The 21,241-nt window shown below is 39.2% G+C and overlaps 2 protein-coding genes across 10 annotated transcripts in view; one reads left to right on the plus strand and one right to left on the minus strand.

Annotated features, from left to right (window-relative positions):
* Nucleotides 1-7,247, plus strand: part of slc4a5b (solute carrier family 4 member 5b) — a 96,068-nt gene extending 88,821 nt beyond the window's left edge. For 7 of the 8 annotated variants that reach the window (XM_039779155.1, XM_039779149.1, XM_039779150.1 and 4 more), the window contains 2 exons: nucleotides 2,623-2,675; nucleotides 6,072-7,247. Coding sequence is in view for 7 of the 8 variants with exons in the window: in XM_039779149.1 (XP_039635083.1) it covers nucleotides 2,623-2,624 (2 nt within the window). In the remaining variant the exon portion in view is untranslated. Of the gene's footprint in view, nucleotides 1-2,622; nucleotides 2,676-3,962; nucleotides 4,054-6,071 lie in introns of those variants that run through there. The other variant, XM_039779151.1, reaches the window with a different exon arrangement.
* A 1,822-nt stretch (nucleotides 7,248-9,069) lies between these two features.
* On the minus strand, nucleotides 9,070-12,171 carry LOC120545129 (polyubiquitin-B). Of its 2 annotated transcripts, XM_039779158.1 has the most exons (3): nucleotides 12,041-12,171; nucleotides 9,721-10,637; nucleotides 9,070-9,492 (listed from the first exon to the last, which is right to left on the minus strand). In XM_039779158.1, exons 2-3 carry the CDS (start codon nucleotides 10,628-10,630, stop codon nucleotides 9,485-9,487), a joined length of 918 nt encoding a protein of 305 aa, XP_039635092.1. In that variant the 5' UTR covers nucleotides 10,631-10,637; nucleotides 12,041-12,171; the 3' UTR covers nucleotides 9,070-9,484. The 2 variants fall into 2 exon arrangements, with proteins under 2 accessions (XP_039635092.1, XP_039635091.1); XM_039779157.1 differs by having other exon boundaries at nucleotides 9,070-10,637.
* Nucleotides 12,172-21,241: the final 9,070 nt, after the last annotated feature.

Genomic DNA, 21,241 nt, shown 5'->3' on the forward strand with positions numbered 1-21,241 from the left:
CATACTATACTATGATTTTTTTTTAACATACTATACTATGACCTTTTTCGACATACTATACTATGACCTTTTTCGACATACAATACTGTGACCTTTTTCGACATACAATACTGTGACTTTTTTCGTGACTTTTCAACATACTATGACCTTTTTTCGACATACTATACTATGATTTTTTCTACATACTATACTATGACTTTTTTCGTGACTTTCGACATACTATACTATGACCTTTTTCGACATACTATACTATGACTTTTTTCGACATATACTATACTATGATTTTTGTCGACATACTATACTATGACCTTTTTCGACATACTTTATAATTTTTTAGACATACTATACTATGACTTTTTTCTTGACTTTTCGACATACTATACTATGACCTTTTTTGACATACTATACTATGACTTTTTTCGTGACTTTTCGACATACTATACTATGACCTTTTTCGACATACTATACTGTGACTTTTTTCGTGACTTTTCGACATACTATACTATGACCTTTTTTCGACATACAATACTATGACTTTTTTCAGGACTTTTCAACATACTATACTAAGATTTTTTCGACATACTATACTGTGACTTTTTTCGTGACTTTTCGACATACTATACTATGACCTTTTTCGACATACTATACTGTGACTTTTTTCGTGACTTTTCGACATACTATACTATGACCTTTTTTCGACATACTATACTATGATTTTTCTACATACTATACTATGATACTTTTTCGTGACTTTACCTATTCCATACTATACTATCACCTTTGACACATACTATACTATGACTTTTTTTCGACATACTATACTATGACCTTTTCGATACTATACTATGACCTTTTTTCGACATACTATGATTTTTCGACATACTATACTATGACCTTTTTCGACATACTATACTATGAGTTTTTCGACATACTATACTATGACCTTTCTTTGACATACTTTATAATTTTTAGACATACTATACTATGACTTTTTTCTTGACTTTTCGACATACTATACTATGACCTTTTTTGACATACTATACCTTGATTTTTTCGACATACTATATGATTTTTTTCGACATACTATACTATGATTTTTTTTTAACATACTATACTATGACTTTTTCGACATACTATACTATGATTTTTTTCCACATACTATACTTTGACTTTTTTTTCGACTTTTTTCGTGACTTTTCGAAATACCATACTATGACTTTTTATGACTTTTATCGATATATTCTACTATGACTTTTTTCGTGACTTTTCAACATACCATACTATGACTTTTTACGACTTTACTCATACTTATTAGATTATGGTATACTTCATGGCTTCATGACAATTAACGAAAGGTGACACAAAAAGTTACTTCAAAGAAACCATTCTTTTATTTAAAACAACAAAAAAATGTCAAGACATTAGAAGGTTCATGAGTGAAAGAATAGCGAGTGGAGTGGTGTATGGTAAAAGGAAAAACAAAGGATAGGGAGCATATGGAGCATTGCTTCCCCTTTCTCTCTTTCCATCATGGAACAAGTGAGTTGTGCTCTTATAGTACTGGGAAGACACAAGGACGACCTGACCACACCTACTGGCATCTGCAACACAAAGAAAAAACAAGCAGTTAAAAGAGGGGTCATCACATTATACTATTTCAGACGGTTAGTCTGATTAAGATCTGGTTAGTCTTAAAAATAAAATAATAAAACATCTTTGTCAAAAAAAGTCACAAAAACGTCAAAGTATAGCATGTCGAAAAGTCACAAAACATCATGCTGTCGAAAAGAATCACAAAAAAGTCATAGTATAATATGTCCGAAAAAGTAAAAAAAAAGGCATAGTATAGACCTTTTCAATGGAATTCCATTGCTAGGCAACAGACTGGCCCCTTGTTTACATCCTGTCAGTTGATGACATTTACATACACTGCAACAGGAAATCAACTTGGGTCCATTTAGAATGTTTATGTTTACATCTGTGAAAAGGTCTATAGAAAAAAGTCATAAAATTGTCAACAAAAGTCATAGTATAGCATGTCGAAAAGTCACGAAAAAAGTCATAGTATAGTATGTCAGAAAAGGTCACAGTATAGTATGTCAAAGTCACGAAAAAAGTCAGTATGTCGAAAAAAAGTCACGAAAAAGGTCATAGTATAGTATGTCAAAGTCACGAAAAAAGTCAGTATGTCGAAAAAGGTCGAAAAAAGTATGTCAACAAAAGTCATTCTATACTATGACCTTTTTAACACATGCTATGCCTGTTGTTACGACATTAAAAGCTGAGTAGTGTTTTAAATGTAAGCTGTTGAAAGTGACGCAGCGGATGATTAAAAACATAACGCGTGCAGTCCATGTCACGTTCGGGGGCAGCACAAAATGTCTGTGATGACTGCCGCTGGCAGACTATGTTACAAACCCAGCCACTGTGAGATGGTTAACAGTTACTCGTCATGGTAAGGTCAGTGGTCCCGAGCAACCTCTAAACATCAACTGCTTGTCATCACGGTTAACTTGATTGTTATCTTCGTGTCTCTCTGTGTTGAACTGTACGTGTGCTTACATGTTTACTCTGTGTCGTGCATATGTTTCTCTTTGTGTCTCTCCGTGTGTTTTCGTACAGGAGATGAACCCTTACTCGACAGTCTCGTCCAATCAAAATGAATTAGACCGCAGGTATGCTGTGTGCTGAAACTACACGTGATCTGATTTACTCACCCGGCACACACGCTGGCTGGGACACCACCACCTTCAGACAAACACAACACATATGCAGTAGTTACCACATAGAAACACACATTCTGTTCAGGTGGATTCATGTTGGATGAGGATTTTAGACATTTTACTTTTGTTTTTACATTGCTTGTGCAGTTAATATAGGATAATTCAGTACATATAGAAAGTACTGTGTACAATGCAGTGCATGAGGGCATATGAATATTCAGTCAGTTGTACATACTTTAAAGTGTAACTACAGATTTTTTTCAAACTGGACCCTATGTTTTTGTGTCTAAGTGACTGATGAGAACAACAACCTTTGACATTGGTCCAGTATAAAGCGAGATAACTGCAGTCGGCAGCGGAGAAACAAGCTACAATCTAAGTTAATAGGACAACTGTCCAGCTTGTATTTACCTTCACAAGAGTGCTCGTTTAGCCGCTGACAGACTCAGATTAATATTCTAAGTGTCTGACAACATTATGGAAAGGATTTCTAAGGAGGTCGACCTTTCTGTTAAAGAGTAAGATCCTTTTTTTAAACATAAAAACATCCACGAAATTGAGTTTGCTAAACCCACCAGACTCCATTTAAATAAACAGTCATTTTAGTATCGTAAAATACACTTCATTCAAAGTCGACACAAACAAAATAAAACTATGAAAAGCCCTTTTGGGGTCGTCTTTCCACTTTTCCAACCATCACAACTCTAGTTTTGGTTGAAATAAACACATAGTTTACTGATTTACATGTGAAGATATGTTGGCTCTACACACGCTAAAAGTACTGTTTATTTAAATGGAGTCTGGTGGGTTTAGAGCTAGAGACTTCAGAGCTGTTTCTGGTTCAACAGAAAGGTCTCAAAGAGGTTTTAAAGGTCTATCTCTGAAGGGATCCTTTCCATAATGTTGTCAGACACTTAGAATAATAATCTGAGTCTGTCAGCGGCTAAACGAGCACTTTAGTGAAGGTAAATACAAGCTGGACAGTTGCCCTATTAACTTAGATTGTAGCTTGTTTCGTCGCTGCCGACTGCAGCGATCTCGTTTAATACTGGACCAATGTCAAAGATTGTTGTTCCCATCAGTCACTTAGACACAAAAACATGGGGACATAGGTTTCAACAGGTTGAAAAGAAATGGTAGTTTGAACTGAGTGGAATACTACAGTGGATTAATAAGAAAATGACACCAATGTTACCCTTCAAACACCTTTTAATTTGTGATGCATCATTGCTTTTGCAGATAGTGATGGTGGATCAATCATTCCAAGTGGGACTGTTTAAACGTTGTCCATTACGCTAACCAAATAAATGTACAAGGGGCTTCATCATGATTGGATTTTGGTTGTTTCTTTTTAGAATAACCGTGGCTCATGACACTGATGTGCAGGTTGTATCATGTAAGGCAACTAAAACAGAACATCTTTACATTTGAGAAGTGAATAGTTGCCTTTTTTGGCATGAAAAATATCTGAAATTATTATATAGTCATCTAAACAGCGGTTTGTTGATTGAATAATTGATTAATGGACTAATGGTTGCAGCTGGAGTATATTCAAAATGTCTATGAAGGTTATTGGATTCATCCTAAACATAAATGAAGGATTTCAACCAATCTGAATGGTTCACAATAATAGATAATTAAAACGTTTGCTGGATCCAGATCCCTTGGCATTGTGCTGTAAACCAGGAGAGTCAAACTCAACCACACTAAGAGCCACACTGGAAAACGAGAATCCCATCCAGGGTCAGGCATGATTAGTTTGTTGACATGCTTTTATTTTGAAAAAGTCAAATATCTTTGACTGTATTATTGTCTCATATCGTCTTCTCACTTACAGTTTGGCCGACATAAAACCCTGAAAAAGTTCCAAAGCCATCCTGCAATTTAGCAAATCAAGCAAAACAATGATTACATTTTCTAAGCATGCTACCACCCAGCTGACCCACAACAAGCTCTTTCACAGCCCGGATATGCAAACGCTCTGCTTCTGGGGGAACTACCGTATTTTCCGGACTATAAGTCACACTTTTTTTCCTACTCTGGCTGGTCCTGCGACTCATAGTCAGGTGCGACTTATGGATCAAAATATATATAATTGAACATGTTTTTAAATGTTAATTCATACTGAAAACATTACCGTCTACAGCCGCGAGAGGGCGCTCTAGGCTTGTGACAACTAGAACGCTGCTGCTAAAGACAACTGAGAAAGAAAACAAACTGCAGGTAGTAAAATATGCAGCCCGAAAACGGTAATCAAGCAGCAGAAAGAAAGGTTGAAATGAGGGAGAAACTTGTGAGGGAGACTGGCGAAAAGGTGACTCTTACTGCAATGAAGAAAACAAAGAAAGCTAATCGGCTAATCGTGGGCTGAGAGCGAGATGGCCAGAGCTGGAGGAACGAGTCGGGAGGGGCTCGTCAACGGTGCAGCTACGTCTCCACGCCTTTTAATCCATCCATGCTCCACGCCCTGGTAGCTAGCTGTTCTGTGTGCTATTGTATAGATCAATAACTGTTAATGTGTTACGTTAACATACCGGACACCTACCATATTCAGCCTGTTGTTCTGGGTGCTATTGTGTAGTTGACAGATGGATTTATTTATTCTAAATAAATGCGACTTATACTCCGGAGCGACTTATAGTCCGGAAAATACGGTATTTAGTCTCAAAGTTGGCAAATTTGCCAAATTCTCAAAACAGTTTCCCACATTTGCCAAATTCTGCTTTGAGTGTTGTGTAATTGCAAGTTGGAAAAACAGTTTCCCACGTTTTTGGTTTGGCGCACAACTAGGCGGGCCAAAATGTATTGAACCTAAATTGACATGCGGGCCGGATTTGGCCCACGGGCCTTGAGTTTGACACGTGCCGTAAACCGTTTGAATCTGAGCATGCGCAACTCGCATCGGGTAGTGACTTCCTTCACTCTCTCTGTCTCTCTCTCTCTCTCTCCATCAGTATTTAAATGTGTTCCAGGTCCAAGGCTGTTGTTTAGTAAATCTATCGCTGTATTCTTCCTCTTTATAGACTGGTTTTGTCTACCAAAAATTATTCACTCAGGTTAAGGGGTACATGGCTTAAAAAAACTATTCAAAGGGGGAACATTATTGAAAAAAAGTTTGAGAACCACTGCACTAGAGGGACCTTGCGTACCACCAGTGGTACCGGTACCACAGTTTGAGAACTACTGCACTAGAGGGACCTTGCGTACCACCAGTGGTACTGGTACCACAGTTTGAGAACCAGTGGATTAGACAGCATGTGTTTTTAGCCCTGTGTACCTAATGAACTGGAAACTGTGTGCATGTGTGAGATGGAGAGAGTAAAAGTGTAACCTGGCCGGTTCCCACAGCATCACCCTACACCTGAAGATCTCCTGCCCTGACTCACCTGCCCACTCCCAGACCTCGAGCCTCGGCCCCGGGGACGCTCCGCCACGCCCGCCGTCACAGCCCCCGCCGCCGCGCCCGCCCGCGCCCCAGCTCAGCATCCAGGTGGACTCGGACTGCGGCGAGTCTGGCTTCTACTCCAGGCAACACCACCGCTTTTATCCCCCTCAGGTCTGGCTGCCTCCACCTGAAATACACAGAGACTTTCGCCAAAAACTGCACGCTCACTTCGGGGACTCCTGTGCTGAGACCGTCCTGTAGACACACTGTTTACACACACACACACACACAGACGTTTGTTTCACTATCTCTGTGGGGACCTGCCATTGACATAATGCATTCCCTAGCCCCTTACCCTAACCTTAACCATCACAACGCGGATGGTCCCACGCAACGCTCTTCACAAGTAAAATAAATGATCCGTTCACTACTATTATTGAATTTGTGCGTTTTTATTTAATTTTATAGTATTTGAAGAACTTTTTTTTTTTTTAAAGAATGTGGAAAAAAATGACAAAAATGTTCATAATGTGGGGGGAAAAATCAACAAAAAAAGCGACACAATTTTGACCCAGAAAAAACGTGCATGGTGGAACGGGAAGACAACACAAGGGTTAAATAACAAACATTAAATAAGAAATTAATTAGATTTTTCGCATCAAAATAACAAAATAGAACAAAAATCTCTTCAAATAAATTAACTGAGACGCAACAAGTGAAATGTAAAGGAGATTACGCGCCAGGACGTTTTAAAAACTCTGTCGTGATTCTTTTTTATTATTATTATTATTATCTCCTCCGGTTGTAACTTTTATATATTTATTCACGATGCATCGTTACATCCCGAATTATCCCCCGACCTCAAACTCTCTCTCCTCTCCTCTCTCAGGGCACAGCTCCTCCAGTGACAAGAATAGCTTCAAAGAAACAACCAAAATGTGTTAATAACAATATAAATAATAATAATATATGCATGAACCCGCTCTGAACCTGTGTTAGGCATCAGTATTATTGATCATTTGTTCATCTTTGCTTTTTTTCTCTCGAGCATTTAAAGAATAATAGAGATTTACATGATTGTTTATGTGCATTATGGATGTAAAACCCTGAAAATGTAATAAAACGGCATATAAAGTTGGTTTGTTTTGTCCTGACGTGATTAAGGTTTAAAGTACATTTAATTCAGGTATGCTACTAAAGTACTAATTTGATGTACTGGTATTTTTCCTTTTCATAGCACTTTGTATTTCTACTCCGCTAGAGGGAAATTCTATACTTTTACATTTATTTGACAGGTTTAGTTACTTTACAAATTAAGATTTTTACACACAAATAGTTATAAATTAAACTCCTTGACAGTTTGTACAAGTGCAGCAGGAACGATTAGGCTATTAATTAGTCGATCGGCAGAAAATGTATGTGAATTTTGATTGGTTGAAGTATTTTGTTTATGTAAAAACATTTTAAATAAAGTAATAATGTTGAGGTTAAGCGTGTTGGTTGGACAAAACAAACACTGTGAAAGTGACACTTTGTATTGAAGGCAGATTGTTTTAATTTATTTTTTAATAATTTTAATTATTTCTTATTTCTTTAATTATTTCTTATACTCTTAAATATTTTAAATTTATTTTCTCTAATTTACAGTATTTTTTAAAATTATTTCTTATACTATTAAATATTTTAAATTTATTTGATCTAATTTACAGTATTTTTTAAATCATTGCTTATATTCTTAAATCCTTTAAATTTATTTCTTATACTCTTAATTTTAAATTTTATAGTATTTTTTTTTATTATTTATTTCTAATAACTCAAAACATTTTTCTTATAATTTTACTTTAAAGCAGGGCTCTTCAACATTTCTTAAGCCAAGGACCCCTAACTGAAAGAGAGCCAGAGCAGGGACCCCCTACTACATACAGTATATTGGATAAAATTAAGTTGCGTATTAAACTGGGCTTACAGTAACATGTAGGGCAGCCTAAAGCCTTTATACGTTGACTTGTATTTGAAAAAGCAATCAAAATAATTGTTGGTATGATTTTATGAATGTTTCATTGGTAAACACATGGAACAGTGAAGCCGTAGGATTAACCGGCTCTGTGGACTTTTAGTTACTGTAGTAACTACCTTCCCTATAGGCCAGTAAGCCGGGCATCAGTGAGGTTTTTCTACAAAGGCTGATTTAAACGCCCCAATATGGTGGATTCACATTGCCATTTTAATTAAAAAATAAAATAAATTTAGGATCTAGGATTGAAGATCTCTGCTTTATATAACTCAATGCAGGATTTTTTTTGGAGCATTGTGTGGTATTAGTACTTCTCTAAACTAAAATTCTGTATACTTGCTCCACTGATTTTAAAGTGTGGTTCCATCCATCTCTTTAAGTACAGAGTATGGTCACCATTTATGAATTTATGCCCATCATGACCAAAACCTCACATGAACAGCTTTTTCCCCTCCGCCACTAGCCTTATTAACAAGGCCCGGAAACCACCCTGGCTCTCCATGCCACTGTTCTCTCTCTACTGTAATGCTCTTTATATTTTTCTCTTTATTTTAATACATAGTGTATATATACACTTAGGTTGTTTATACCTATACTTATTGTTTAATATTCCATTTAGAGAATGTGTGATGTGCACCAACACAAATTCCTTGTATGTGTTAAAAAAATAAATAAAAACGTACTTGGTAATAAAACCCTTCTGATTCTGAAAGGTCAGTTTGATGGCTCTCTAGCGACACCTTGTGGACAAACTACACACCTAACCACCCAAAAACCTTTATGTGATTTAGTAAGATGGGTGCGCTCAACTGTTAATTAAATCTGACATTACTCACCAAGCAGGGCAAGTACTTTCCTGTTGAGAATTAGAAATAAAATAAGTTTAAGAACCAGAAGTTAGTTAAGAAAGTCAGCTAGAATTACTCTTGAAATTATAAATTCACCAGATGATTTAAGAATCCTTTTTATTAGTTATGATCAACATTTTAAACAGCATCATTTCAATAGAGGCTCCTCTCTGGAGGTCTTAATGAACACACTGAACATTTCTTCTACCATGCAGATACTTATTTTAGTCTAATTTCATCACTTCAACACGTTTGTGTATTTTCTGTTACAGATGAAAAATGCCTCAACTCAAAGTCTGGAACCCAAAAGAAAACACATTTAACACTAACCTGTCAGCTAAAGCAGTCAAAATGCAAAAAGTGAAATTAAGAAAGAAAAGGTCAGGAATGCACAACCTTTATTTAAACTTTAAAAAAAAATATGGAATGATTGGAGCAGAAGGGATTTGTTTTTCCTCTTCAATACTGGGATAAAGATGGTGGTTATACAGAGACATCTTCAAGCTGGAGCAGATCAGTTTCCTCCACGGAGACGCAGCACCAGGTGGAGGGTGGATTCCTTCTGGATGTTGTAGTCAGAGAGGGTGCGGCCATCTTCCAGCTGCTTGCCAGCAAAGATCAGACGCTGCTGGTCTGGAGGGATTCCCTCCTTATCCTGGATCTTGGCCTTGACGTTCTCAATGGAGTCGCTGGGCTCCACCTCCAGGGTGATGGTCTTGCCAGTCAGGGTCTTCACGAAGATCTGCATGCCTCCACGGAGACGCAGCACCAGGTGGAGGGTGGATTCCTTCTGGATGTTGTAGTCAGAGAGGGTGCGGCCATCTTCCAGCTGCTTGCCGGCGAAGATCAGACGCTGCTGGTCTGGAGGGATTCCCTCCTTATCCTGGATCTTGGCCTTCACGTTCTCAATGGAGTCGCTGGGCTCCACCTCCAGGGTGATGGTCTTGCCGGTGAGGGTTTTCACGAAGATCTGCATGCCTCCACGGAGACGCAGCACCAGGTGGAGGGTGGATTCCTTCTGGATGTTGTAGTCAGAGAGGGTGCGGCCATCTTCCAGCTGCTTGCCGGCAAAGATCAGACGCTGCTGGTCTGGAGGGATTCCCTCCTTATCCTGGATCTTGGCCTTCACGTTCTCAATGGAGTCGCTGGGCTCCACCTCCAGGGTGATGGTCTTGCCAGTCAGGGTCTTGACAAAGATCTGCATGCCTCCACGGAGACGCAGCACCAGGTGGAGGGTGGATTCCTTCTGGATGTTGTAGTCAGAGAGGGTGCGGCCATCTTCCAGCTGCTTTCCAGCAAAGATCAGACGCTGCTGGTCTGGGGGGATTCCCTCTTTATCCTGGATCTTGGCCTTGACGTTCTCAATGGAGTCGCTGGGCTCAACCTCCAGGGTGATGGTCTTGCCAGTCAGGGTCTTCACGAAGATCTGCATGCCTCCACGGAGACGCAGCACCAGGTGGAGGGTGGATTCCTTCTGGATGTTGTAGTCAGAGAGGGTGCGGCCGTCCTCGAGCTGCTTGCCAGCAAAGATCAGACGCTGCTGGTCTGGAGGGATTCCTTCCTTATCCTGGATCTTTGCCTTCACGTTCTCAATGGTGTCGCTGGGCTCAACCTCTAGGGTGATGGTCTTTCCCGTCAGCGTCTTCACAAAGATCTGCATTTTGGCACTGTTCAGAAAACAATGACTCATTAAAAACCAGTAAAAACTGAAAGCCACATTTGTTTTCACTTTATTTGCATACACAGTAATAAATTGCTCTGCAGTTGCATTTGGGGATTTCCAAAGGAAGTGGTTTGTTATAGTGTCACGCTACTTAGTTTCTATTATTCAACTTAGCCACCATTACAACAACTAGCTTTTAAAGTTCTTAATTTTTTAATTAATTTAATATTATTTCTTTTACAGTGCTATTGAAGTTGAGATTTCTGGCTCAGAGTTTGAGACCAAAACCAGTTTCCCAAACCAAATTCAGACATTTTAAAGACCACAGGAGAACAGACATTACCATTAATGCCCAGTTTAAGACATTAGGTTCTGAAAGGTTATGTTAAAATATGCAAATGAGGCATTATCTACCCAACTATGTACAGACGAATAGACTCGAGTGTAGTTAAACACGTTATTTTCTATGATTTATTAGCAATTTGTTTCAGCCATTAGTTTAATTTACAGTTAAATTTCTGCTTAATATGTACTACTCTCCTAATATTGTACACAAATTCATTACCCCACATTTCACAGTTTTCATGACCTTTTAATGATTCCTTAACTGAGTCTATCTATAAAAAATAATGCCATTTATGAGTGCTTATCAGGCCTGTCATTTATTAAAATCTATTTTTTGTTGTGGCTTTCATTGTCCAGTCTGGGCTACTTTTAATGTTGCACTGTACAAGCAACCTGCTATTGTTTTGAGTTTATAAAAGTTAGCTAGCTATACATTATGAAATATCCAAGATTATTTTTTTTACCGAGTCATCTAGCTAGCTAGCTAACGTTAGCTAAATTGACGCCTAACAGAATTAAAAAAATAAAAGTTATAATCTTCCCTTTCTGCTAGAAGCCTTGTAAATAATAATACTAGCCCCAGTGTTACTAGAAGAAGCCAGTAAACGTCGAAGCAGAATAAGGGTTCAGTTGTTCGGCTAAACCAGACTGTTCGACGAGAGTGACGAAGCTAATATGCTAGCTAACGTTGCTAAGGAACAGGATGCCGCAATATATGGTCGTTTGTCTTTATTGTGCCCGCATACAAAAGGCTAAACTGTTTTAATCTCTTTAAATGTTGATGTTTGGTTATTCATTGGTTTAACTGACAAATTTAAGAGCTGAATAGTCATTAGGTTCTGTGAATTGGAGACGTTTTCTGAGACTAGGCCTGTTCGAGGCTAGGCCGCGCTCGAAGTTTGCTAGGCCGCGGCTAGCTTTGTTAGCTACCAAAAACAGCGGATGTAGCTTGTGCTTTTGTTACAAACGGCGAAATTAACAACCCAAGATTAAACAACCCAGAGTACGATATGTACGACAAAAGCTCGGTTTAAAAACAACGAACACTATTAAATTACTTACAAACAAATGATTTCCACCGGTGTACGTGTCTGAGTCTTCCGGGTTCCGTCAGGCTGTAACAAACAAAGAGCAGTGGAGCGGGCTTTATAGCCAACAGTCAGATATCCTTCCGCTTTCCCACCCGGTGGAACTATAAAATATGGTTATCAAAAAATACGCCATAATATTTCCGGAGTTAAGTAAACATGAATATTCTCGTTTGACACACAATATAGTGTTTTTATGGGGGATACGAATAGTGTTTTTAGACCAGAGTGAGTGTGAAAAATGGCCATTTCACAACCTGCGCGGATGTATACTTTACATACGTATGCAGCTAGTCTGTAGGAGTGACGCAACGTTACTAAGTGCATGTACTTTACTTGAATATTTCCATTTTATGCGACTATATGCTTCTACTCCAGTTACTTTGCTGATTTAGATTATTAATACAAAATATAAATCAATTAAAAAAGATAAGATTATACACATACAATAGGCTAATTAAAATTAGCTCTATACCTTTACCAGCTGCAACTTTAAAGTGATGAACACATTAATGCATCAATAAGTAACCCAGTAATATGATTATTTTGTTATTATTATGACCTGCACCTTTTTATTTTGCAATATAATATATTTGCAATTCAACTGTAAATCTGAAGAAGAAAAACTGTCTATTTCACCTATATACTGTATATTATCCCTGATTCTTGGCTGACAATAACCTCTGAAATGTGATGTCCAGTGTGTCCATCAGACCATTTGTGTCATTGTATCTCTTAAAAACGAATTTGAGCTTGCATTTTTATAACCACATGAGGAAATAACATATTGATTTCCCCCCCCCCCCCAGCACCATTATCATGCCTTTTTTATTGTCAAACAAGCAGAATCTTTATGCGTCATTATGCATAAATTGACTGCATACTTGACACATTTTCCCAACAGGAGGAAGCCCATTGATTTTAGTTACCCTTTGACCTTTTACACTTGTGTGCTCCTTCATTACTATTCACTCTATTGAGTGCTTCTTCTTTGTAATTGTCTTTTTGATTTCAGATAATTACTAACACTTTGTCTACTGAGCAGCCTCCAACTGAGCTTGAAGACGTAGATGTGACGTGAGCAACCTGTCTGAAAGTGTGAAGTCTTCTGGTAGATGTGCCGAGAGAAATCTCAATCATTCCCAATCTTACAGAGACGGAGAGCCTAAGGAGATAACATGCACAGGCTAATTATTGCTAACTAAAATGCTAGTTAACATTAGTCATTAAACTTAAACAGCTAATGTGAGTCCAAACTGCCTGTGAGCTTCTCCTGTACTATACGGTAATTCTTCTACTGTGTGAAAGTAATGCTGCGTTCCAGACACAGTTTTTAGCCCGTAAGTTATGACTTCAAGTCACGACTCACAACTTGGTAGAGTTCCAGGCAAAGTCACCACAAACCCTGTTAGCTAGCGTTAGCTAGCGGCTACTTAACGTTGACGTCAGCTAGTTGACGTTAGCTATCTAGGTTACTTTACGTTGCCGATTTATGTCTATTTATTTCTACTTATCACTGTTAATAAACGGCGTCTGTACAGCATCAACGGGGGTCGCCATTGTTGTTTATGTGTGTGTGACGTCAAAAACTGTAACTGGGAGTACAATGATCTGGCACAGGGTAGTAAGTTACGGGTTTGGCTGCCGTTCCAGGGCACTTCCACGGGTAGAAGGTTGTGAAAACACGAGTTACGGGTTGCCTGGAACGCAGCATAAGTCTCGTGGTTATGACCCAATCGTTAGCCTATTTTTATAAAAGCGTCTGCTACAGAGCCATAACGTGAGGTACAAGGTAATGGAGCCTTTTATACATTGTCGTGTTTCTTTAGAAATAAACAACGGACAAATGGAGTCTTTAAACGCTTCAGATGTAAAGTTATTCGCTGTCAAAGTGACGTCAAAATGAATGGGAGTCAATGGGATGCTAACGAGAGGTGGGCGCTTGGTAGCATCAAAATGGCGCCATAGGAGCTATGCGTTGTGAGGAGAGGCTTACCCCCCTTGGGGAGGACGGGGCGGAGGAGACGACTCCTTCTTCTTCTTCTGTAAGTACTCCTTATCTATTTAGTTTGTTTCAATATACTATAATTTGAAGTAGTCCAGTGCCTTTCAAAAATGCAAATATATATTTCCGTCCATTTATGGAAACCCCGGGAGACGACTCTCTCCAGTATTTTGAATTTGTACTGCAGTAACTATTTTAAATATTTATTATTTAATATATATTAATTTATTATATATTTATAGCTGTCAGTATTACATACAGTATTGCACCTTTAAATGAACTGCTTGAAGAACAAAAGATTATATTTTCTAAATGCCAGCTTCAATTTGAGGCTTCAGGGAACCACATTTCACACTCGCATTATAAAAATATACATAAAAAATATTTTTTTTAAAAAGCACACAGAAGTCTTGTTTCCCATTTGCAAAAAGAATATTTATTGAGTATCACTTGCAGGAGTTTCTGTGGACTAGCTACCATTACAACACAACTGTTTTGAGTATCCAGTTTATTAAGCCTGTGTATGAGTTTGTGTGATTCAGCTCAACACGGATGTAGCTGCATTTTGTCCTCAGACTCACTAAATATAATATTCAAAATCAAAACAGGCACCGAAGGAATGAATCTTACACAGGGGATAAAATCAATCACGGCCCAGGCAAGCGTGGCGTTTTTTTGGGGGGAGTTTATTTCACCATTTTTTGGCAAGCAAACAAATCAGGGAAAGAACAACAGTGTTTGTCTTGAATCGATTTATTTATTTTGATTAGGACAATGCATATTAATCAACATTTCTGTAAATGCCCCAGTGTTAGCCAGTCGGCTAATTTTCAACTGTAGTCCTAGTATGCATGTCTTTATGCATCCCACACAAGCGCGGGGAGAACATGCAAGGCCCGGAAAGAACCCAGAACCTTCTTACTGTGAGGTAAAAGTGCTAACCGCTGAGCCACCGCGCTGCCTACAATAAAATCAATCACATCTTTTCCTGCTAAAAACAATAACGTCCGATCACAAAAACCTTTTAAACTGACCGGTATCGATCTAAAATGATTCAGCAGCTGCAATTTTGCATAAAATGTTTTCGGAAACACAGTTCGGTGAACTATTTTCGTAAAATAAGGAAAAGTTGAGGTAGTCTGCATCATTTCAGGATAATTGTCCGAGGCGCCGGATGTCCCTCACCTTCCTCTCTGTGTGTTGCTGTTCGCTTCGGGAGAAACAACAACAAACGTCGAGCTAGCAAGCTAGCAAGCTAGCAAGCTACACGCGGAAAATGGCACATTTTGAGGAACAACAAACAAGGCAAGTCTGCTTGGTTCTTTCGGGGAATGATTTTAAACGGCATTTCCTCTCTAACTAAGACGTTTTGGGACTGATTGGTGGGATTGTTGTGGACGAAGTACACATGGAGATACACTGGTAAGAGCCAATGAGGTTTCACCATGGATCAGCTAATTTAAATAGCTCACGGTACTGTATTGTGTCAACAGTTAACTTCATTTAATATTGTATGTGGCATTTTCTTTTAAGGGGTGAAAATGTTCCATCAAAACAAGTTCCTTCCAGAGACTATTTAGCAGAGCCACCGTCTCTGAGTCCGGAGCTCAGCGCCGCCCAAGACGATTGTGATTGGTTTAAAGAAATTCAAACAACCCAGAGTGGTTTTTTTTCTCCCTCCTATCCCAGAATGCATCTGTGGTGTAGCCAGACCTTCCCCCACAGCTCTGCGGAGAAAGGTCTGGCCATGCGAGACTAAAAGTTCCAAACGGGCCGTGATGTTCGGGTCCGTTTCGAAAATCCGGGAGTGGACAGACCACGAGCGTTCGTCCAATCAGGTGCAGCCATGGCGTTTGTAGGAGGGTGTAGCCTGTTTTCTTTGATTGTCAGTGATCGTTGAAGAGAAATTGATAACTGCTAGTAGGGCTGGGCGATATGGAGAAAATCAGATATCACGATACTCTTGACCAAATACCTCGATATCGATATTGCTGCGATATTATAGGGTTGACAATTGGTGCTTTAACAAAATATCTTTAGATAAATAAGCATCAGTAATGTGGACATAATGTCTAAGTGGGTAAAGGCAAATAACAGAACAGCTACAACAGTCTGGTAAGTTCAGAAAAGTACATCCCTTTACTGTAATGCAGCCTTTAAAACCAGGAAAAGACAACACTTATGTTATATCACGATATTACAATATCCAAAATCTAAGACGATATCTAGTCTCATATCACGATATCGATATAATATAGATTTATTGCCCAGCCCTAACTGCTAGTCAAAAAAACGGCACTGTGGACAGGTACCGTAAGTCTCTCTGAATCTAAAAATATCATTATGTCTTTTGGTTCAGATTTGAATGAGTTATGACCCTGAGAATCAGATTTCTGACGCAAATTGCTGTAATCTAAGGTGTTTTTAAAGTTAAACTTTAAACCGGTGAGGAAAAAAAGATCACTTTCCTGCATCTCTCTATTAAACATTAATATCCTTGACAAATATTTACTGCATCTATTGCCTCAGTGGTGTGAGTCTGACCCATGCTGTTAACAGCTTGTAATATTAATGATCTCATTGAGTTGCTGCACTCATTACAAGTTGCTCTAGATAAAAGAACCAGCTAAACGCCTACAATGCAGACATAACTGTAATGTATTTCTGGCTCTGTGAATGCCTTTGGTTCATTAAACTTGTGTGGGTGGCACTCGGTTTTCCTCAGAGTGTCTAATATCATTCAAGCATCTGGTTAAAAGCTTCTCAACAGTTGAATAAACCCGCAGCAGGAAAGCCTCTGGAAATTGCTATCGTGGCAGCAAGCATTATCTTCCTATTAGCAGTCAGGATGGCAACAGAAGGAATCATTAGGACATTAAAGAGGGTTGGCAGAAGGGAAATGCCGCTGGGCAGGATTTATCCTCCCACCCATGAGGGGATATTTCCAAGACAACAGCACTCAATCCAAGAAAAAAAAGTTTCTTCTCAAACTGAATGGAAGCCCAAAACGGCATGCTGTGGTGAAAGTAACGACTTTAAAAGAAGCTTTCAAGCACTATTAAGTAGATTCAAATCTTTTTATGTAGGGGATGATGTTGGAATTGTGTTATGCGGGCGATCTCAAGCACTGGTCTCCAACTTTTTTATTTATTTTATTTTTTAAAGATATTTTATGGCCATTTCCACCTTTAAAGGTGCCCTGCCACACGTATTTCATGACTTTGTGGTGATGTCTGAAGTTCTACCATGGACTCTGTAACATTTTTTTGTGTAAAAAATGCCTTGGTTACCTTATTTCAAGCCATTCTAGCGCGGTATAGAAAGCCTGCAGGAAGACTCGGCTCAATTTCTGCCAGTTCTCATTAATATTCAACAAGCTAAGCTGTTTGAATCTGATTGGCTAACAGCTAGCCAATGAGAGCCTGGCTGCCAGAATCCTTTACCCAGCCCAACTGGGCGAGCTCATGAATAGTAATGAGCTCAGGCAGTATGACGTCAGACTGACCAGCTTTTGTAATTGGTCTGATTTCTCTGCTTATTTCTGTTCGGTGGCTAGAGCTGACAGAGGAGGTAGCAGTTCATTTTCACATTCACCACATAACACAAACACATATGGACCTGACATATTTCAAAGAATGCAAGGAAAAACGGTTTTGTATGGCAGGGCACCTTTAATGATAGGACAGCTCAGACATGTAAAGAGGGGCAAGACACGCGGGAAGACCGTCACAAGTCCGATTCGAACCCTGGACCTTCTGCATCAAGGAATAAACCTCCTTTATATATGCGCGCCTGCTCTACCAACCGAGCTAACCGGCCACACTGGTCGCCAACTTTAACAACAAGAAGTCGCAAGGGGTTTGCATAATGTCTTAAAGCAACACCAAAGCACTTTTCCTCTGCGGTAGAGGAATCACCATATAGTACAGGAGAAGCTCGCAGGCAGTTTGGACTTGCGTTAGCTGTTTAAATTTAATTACTAATGTTAACTAGCATGTTAGTGATCAGTAATTAGCCTGTGCCTATGTTATCTCCTTACATATACCTACACTCTCCGTCTCTGTAAGATTGGGAATGATTGAGATTTCTCTCGGCACAGCTACCAGAAGACTTCACACTTTCAGACAGGTTGCTCACGTCACATCTATGTCTTCAAGCTCAGTTGGAGGCTGCTCAGTAACGCTCAGCCAGCACCGGAAAAGTGATTCTAATATCCTTCACTGGTCTCCGTCCAGAGACACGGGGTCTGTTGGTCCATTATATACTGTCTATGGTAATGTCTCATTGGAACTACAGATCCGCTACCCAATCTGGCTAACTTGCATAGTGTGGTTATAGCCGGTAGAGGGCCGCAAAGCGAATGCAGAAGTGCTGTTCACCCTGTGACGAGTTGATGAACCACTAAAATGATTTTGGAAACATTATTTTAAGGTACAAAAGAATCTTTGGTGTTGCTTTAACAGGATAGCAGAACATTTCTGGATAATCTTTACCTCTACAAATACTTCTTGGGTGAAAGTTACGACTTCGAAGAAGCTTTTCAGGACAATAAAGTAGATTCAAATATTTTTATGTTGGTGAATTGTGTTTTGTGGACGATCTGAAGCAGTGGTCCCCAACCTCAACAACAAGTCGCCCAGACAAATCTAACTTGACTTAAACAGGTTGGCTGGTATAATAATAATTGTCCAAATGAAAGCAAACTGACAAGACATTTTGGGACATGGCGACTTGAGTTAAACCAGGGTAAACGTTAATCTGAGTAAATGTTTGTTGGGGCACTTCATGATGCTATCGTTAGCCCACAGTTGCTGATTCGTTGGATTACTTTTCTGCAATAAAATCCAGTAAAATGCAGTTTTAGAACAACATTTTTGTAGCCAAACATAAATGTTACATTTATATAATCCATCCTAAATCCTACCTGCAAATGAAAGCTGAATTAAATGTGCAATATATTCATATTTGATACTAATAAGAGTCTTTGAGAGGCAGATAAATAGAAGTAGTACTAGGGTTGGGTACCCGAAACGCGGTGCCAATAGCAATAAGAATGAAAATTTCGGTGCCTTATTTCGCTGCCTCACTTTTTCTTTTTCCAGAAGCTTCGCTGCACGGGACACTATGTTACTGTTAGTAGCAGGATTAAACATGATGGTTAAAATGCTGACAGCTTACATTAAGCGGTGTAAAGTGTGACTGTGTTTCCCTGTAGAGGATTCCAACAGCAGGACGTAACGAAAAACAACACAGACGGTGCATTTACTTGAAACTCGCCAGCCTTGTGGTGCATTCAAAGTTAATGTAAAATACCCTTTTCCCATCTGGTGCTTGTTTTTGTCATTTACCAGCAATTTACTGGTGAAATGTTATAAGTTATATTACATTATTAACCAATCATTTAATTGTGACCATATGGCCTTAGCAATAAACAAGCCGTTCTTTAATGTCGTCAACTGTCGTTTTGTGCTCCTTTTTTAATATACATTATAAATATATTACATATATTTCGGTTCAGGCACTGGCACCGTTTTAAAAGTATTGTTTTAGCACCGGTATTGTAAAAAGCCCAAACGATACCCAACCCTAAGTAGGACAAAAATACAGTTTTGGTTTGGGATTGAGAGGATTAACAATAAATTAAAGTACAAAACAAATATTTTGAGAGTCTACATTTAATGCATAGACCTTGAAAAGAGCTGTGAACATATTTAAGATGGTTTTGTGTTAATACATATGAGATGATGTGAATATTTCCACATTTGATGCCTAAAAAAGCAATACGAAGCCAAAGAATTCAACAGAACGCTTACAAATTTAGAAAGTCTTTTGTACTTTTTATTCGAGTTTTACCATTTATTTAGGGAAACTGTTAACCTTTGTCTTCTCATAATGAAAATGTACATTTATCAATCTGCATAAAACATCACATATACAGTACATCAAAATAAATACATCATCTGGTGGGTTGATTGAGCTCAGTCAGTTAACTACAGCTACGCTATTCATATTGCAAACCTCCATGTCTGCAACAAACACTTGTTTTTCATTTGGCTTTTTAATCAGGAGCCGGTCCAGACCTGGGGGACTCTAAAGGCCAGTCTACGACAGTCATTCATCTAAGACAGGACATCAGTACTGCACTGGCCCCTAAGTCATTTAAATACCACTTAACTACAGCTAAAGCCAGAGCTGGAACTGCTGGAGTTAAAAAGCTTCGAAGGTAGGAGGGAGCCTCGGGACAGGACACAGCTGACATCCTGTGTCGGACTAACTAGCAAAGGAAAACAAAGGAAGCCGCTGACCAATATTTCCTTCCTGTCATTATTATTTTGTGGCAAGAGATGGTGACTCATGATTGTAGATGTAAACAAAAACAAAGAAAATCCACCGTTCCACCTGCCAATGTATCCCCAAGACGCCTAAGGTTTTGCTCCTTAAAGGTCCCATGACATGGTGCTCTTTGGATGCTTTTATATAGACCTTAGTGGTCCCCTAATACTGTATCTGAAGTCTCTTTTATATAGACCTTAGTGGTCCCCTAATACTGTATCTGAAGTCTCTTTTATATAGACCTTAGTGGTCCCCTAATACTGTATCTGAAGTCTCTTTCCCGAAATTCAGCCTTGGTGCAGAATTACAGCCACTAGAGCCAGTCCCACAATGAGCTTTCCTTAGGATGTGCCATTTCTGTGTCTGTAGCTATTGAGGAGGAGAGGGGGGGGGCAAGGTGGAGGGGGCGGGTGTAGCCTTGACCAACTGCCACTTTGCTCGTTTGAAAGCCATGATGTCTCTCTCTCTCTCATGGGTGGGCCAAATTCTCTGGGCGGGCAAAGCAGAGAAAGGGGAGGTAACCTTCCTCCTTATGACCTCATAAGGAGAAGATTCCTGATTGGTCCATCTGAGCTTTCATTTTCTCAAAGGCAGAGCAGGATACCCAGGGCTCGGTTTACACCTATCACCATTTCTAGCCACTGGGGGACCATAGGCAGGCTGGGGGAACGCATATTAATGTTAAAAAACCTCATAAAGTGAAATTTCCATGCCATGGGACCTTTAAGATGTCAGTCCTGGGTGGTTTAGCAAGTGCATCCAAACCAGGGATTGATGCATAGGCTGTATAAGTGAAGCCAAAACATCTGGATCACCCCTCTGGTGGCTGGGTGGCTA

The sequence above is a fragment of the Perca fluviatilis genome, chromosome 17, assembly GCF_010015445.1.
Source record: "Perca fluviatilis chromosome 17, GENO_Pfluv_1.0, whole genome shotgun sequence".
In the NCBI taxonomy this organism is placed as follows: domain Eukaryota; kingdom Metazoa; phylum Chordata; class Actinopteri; order Perciformes; family Percidae; genus Perca; species Perca fluviatilis.

Coding starts and splice junctions, on each gene's coding strand:
- LOC120545129 (XM_039779157.1), bottom strand. CDS start 10,630: ATGCAGATCTTTGTGAAGACGCTGACGGGAAAGACCATCACCCTAGAG.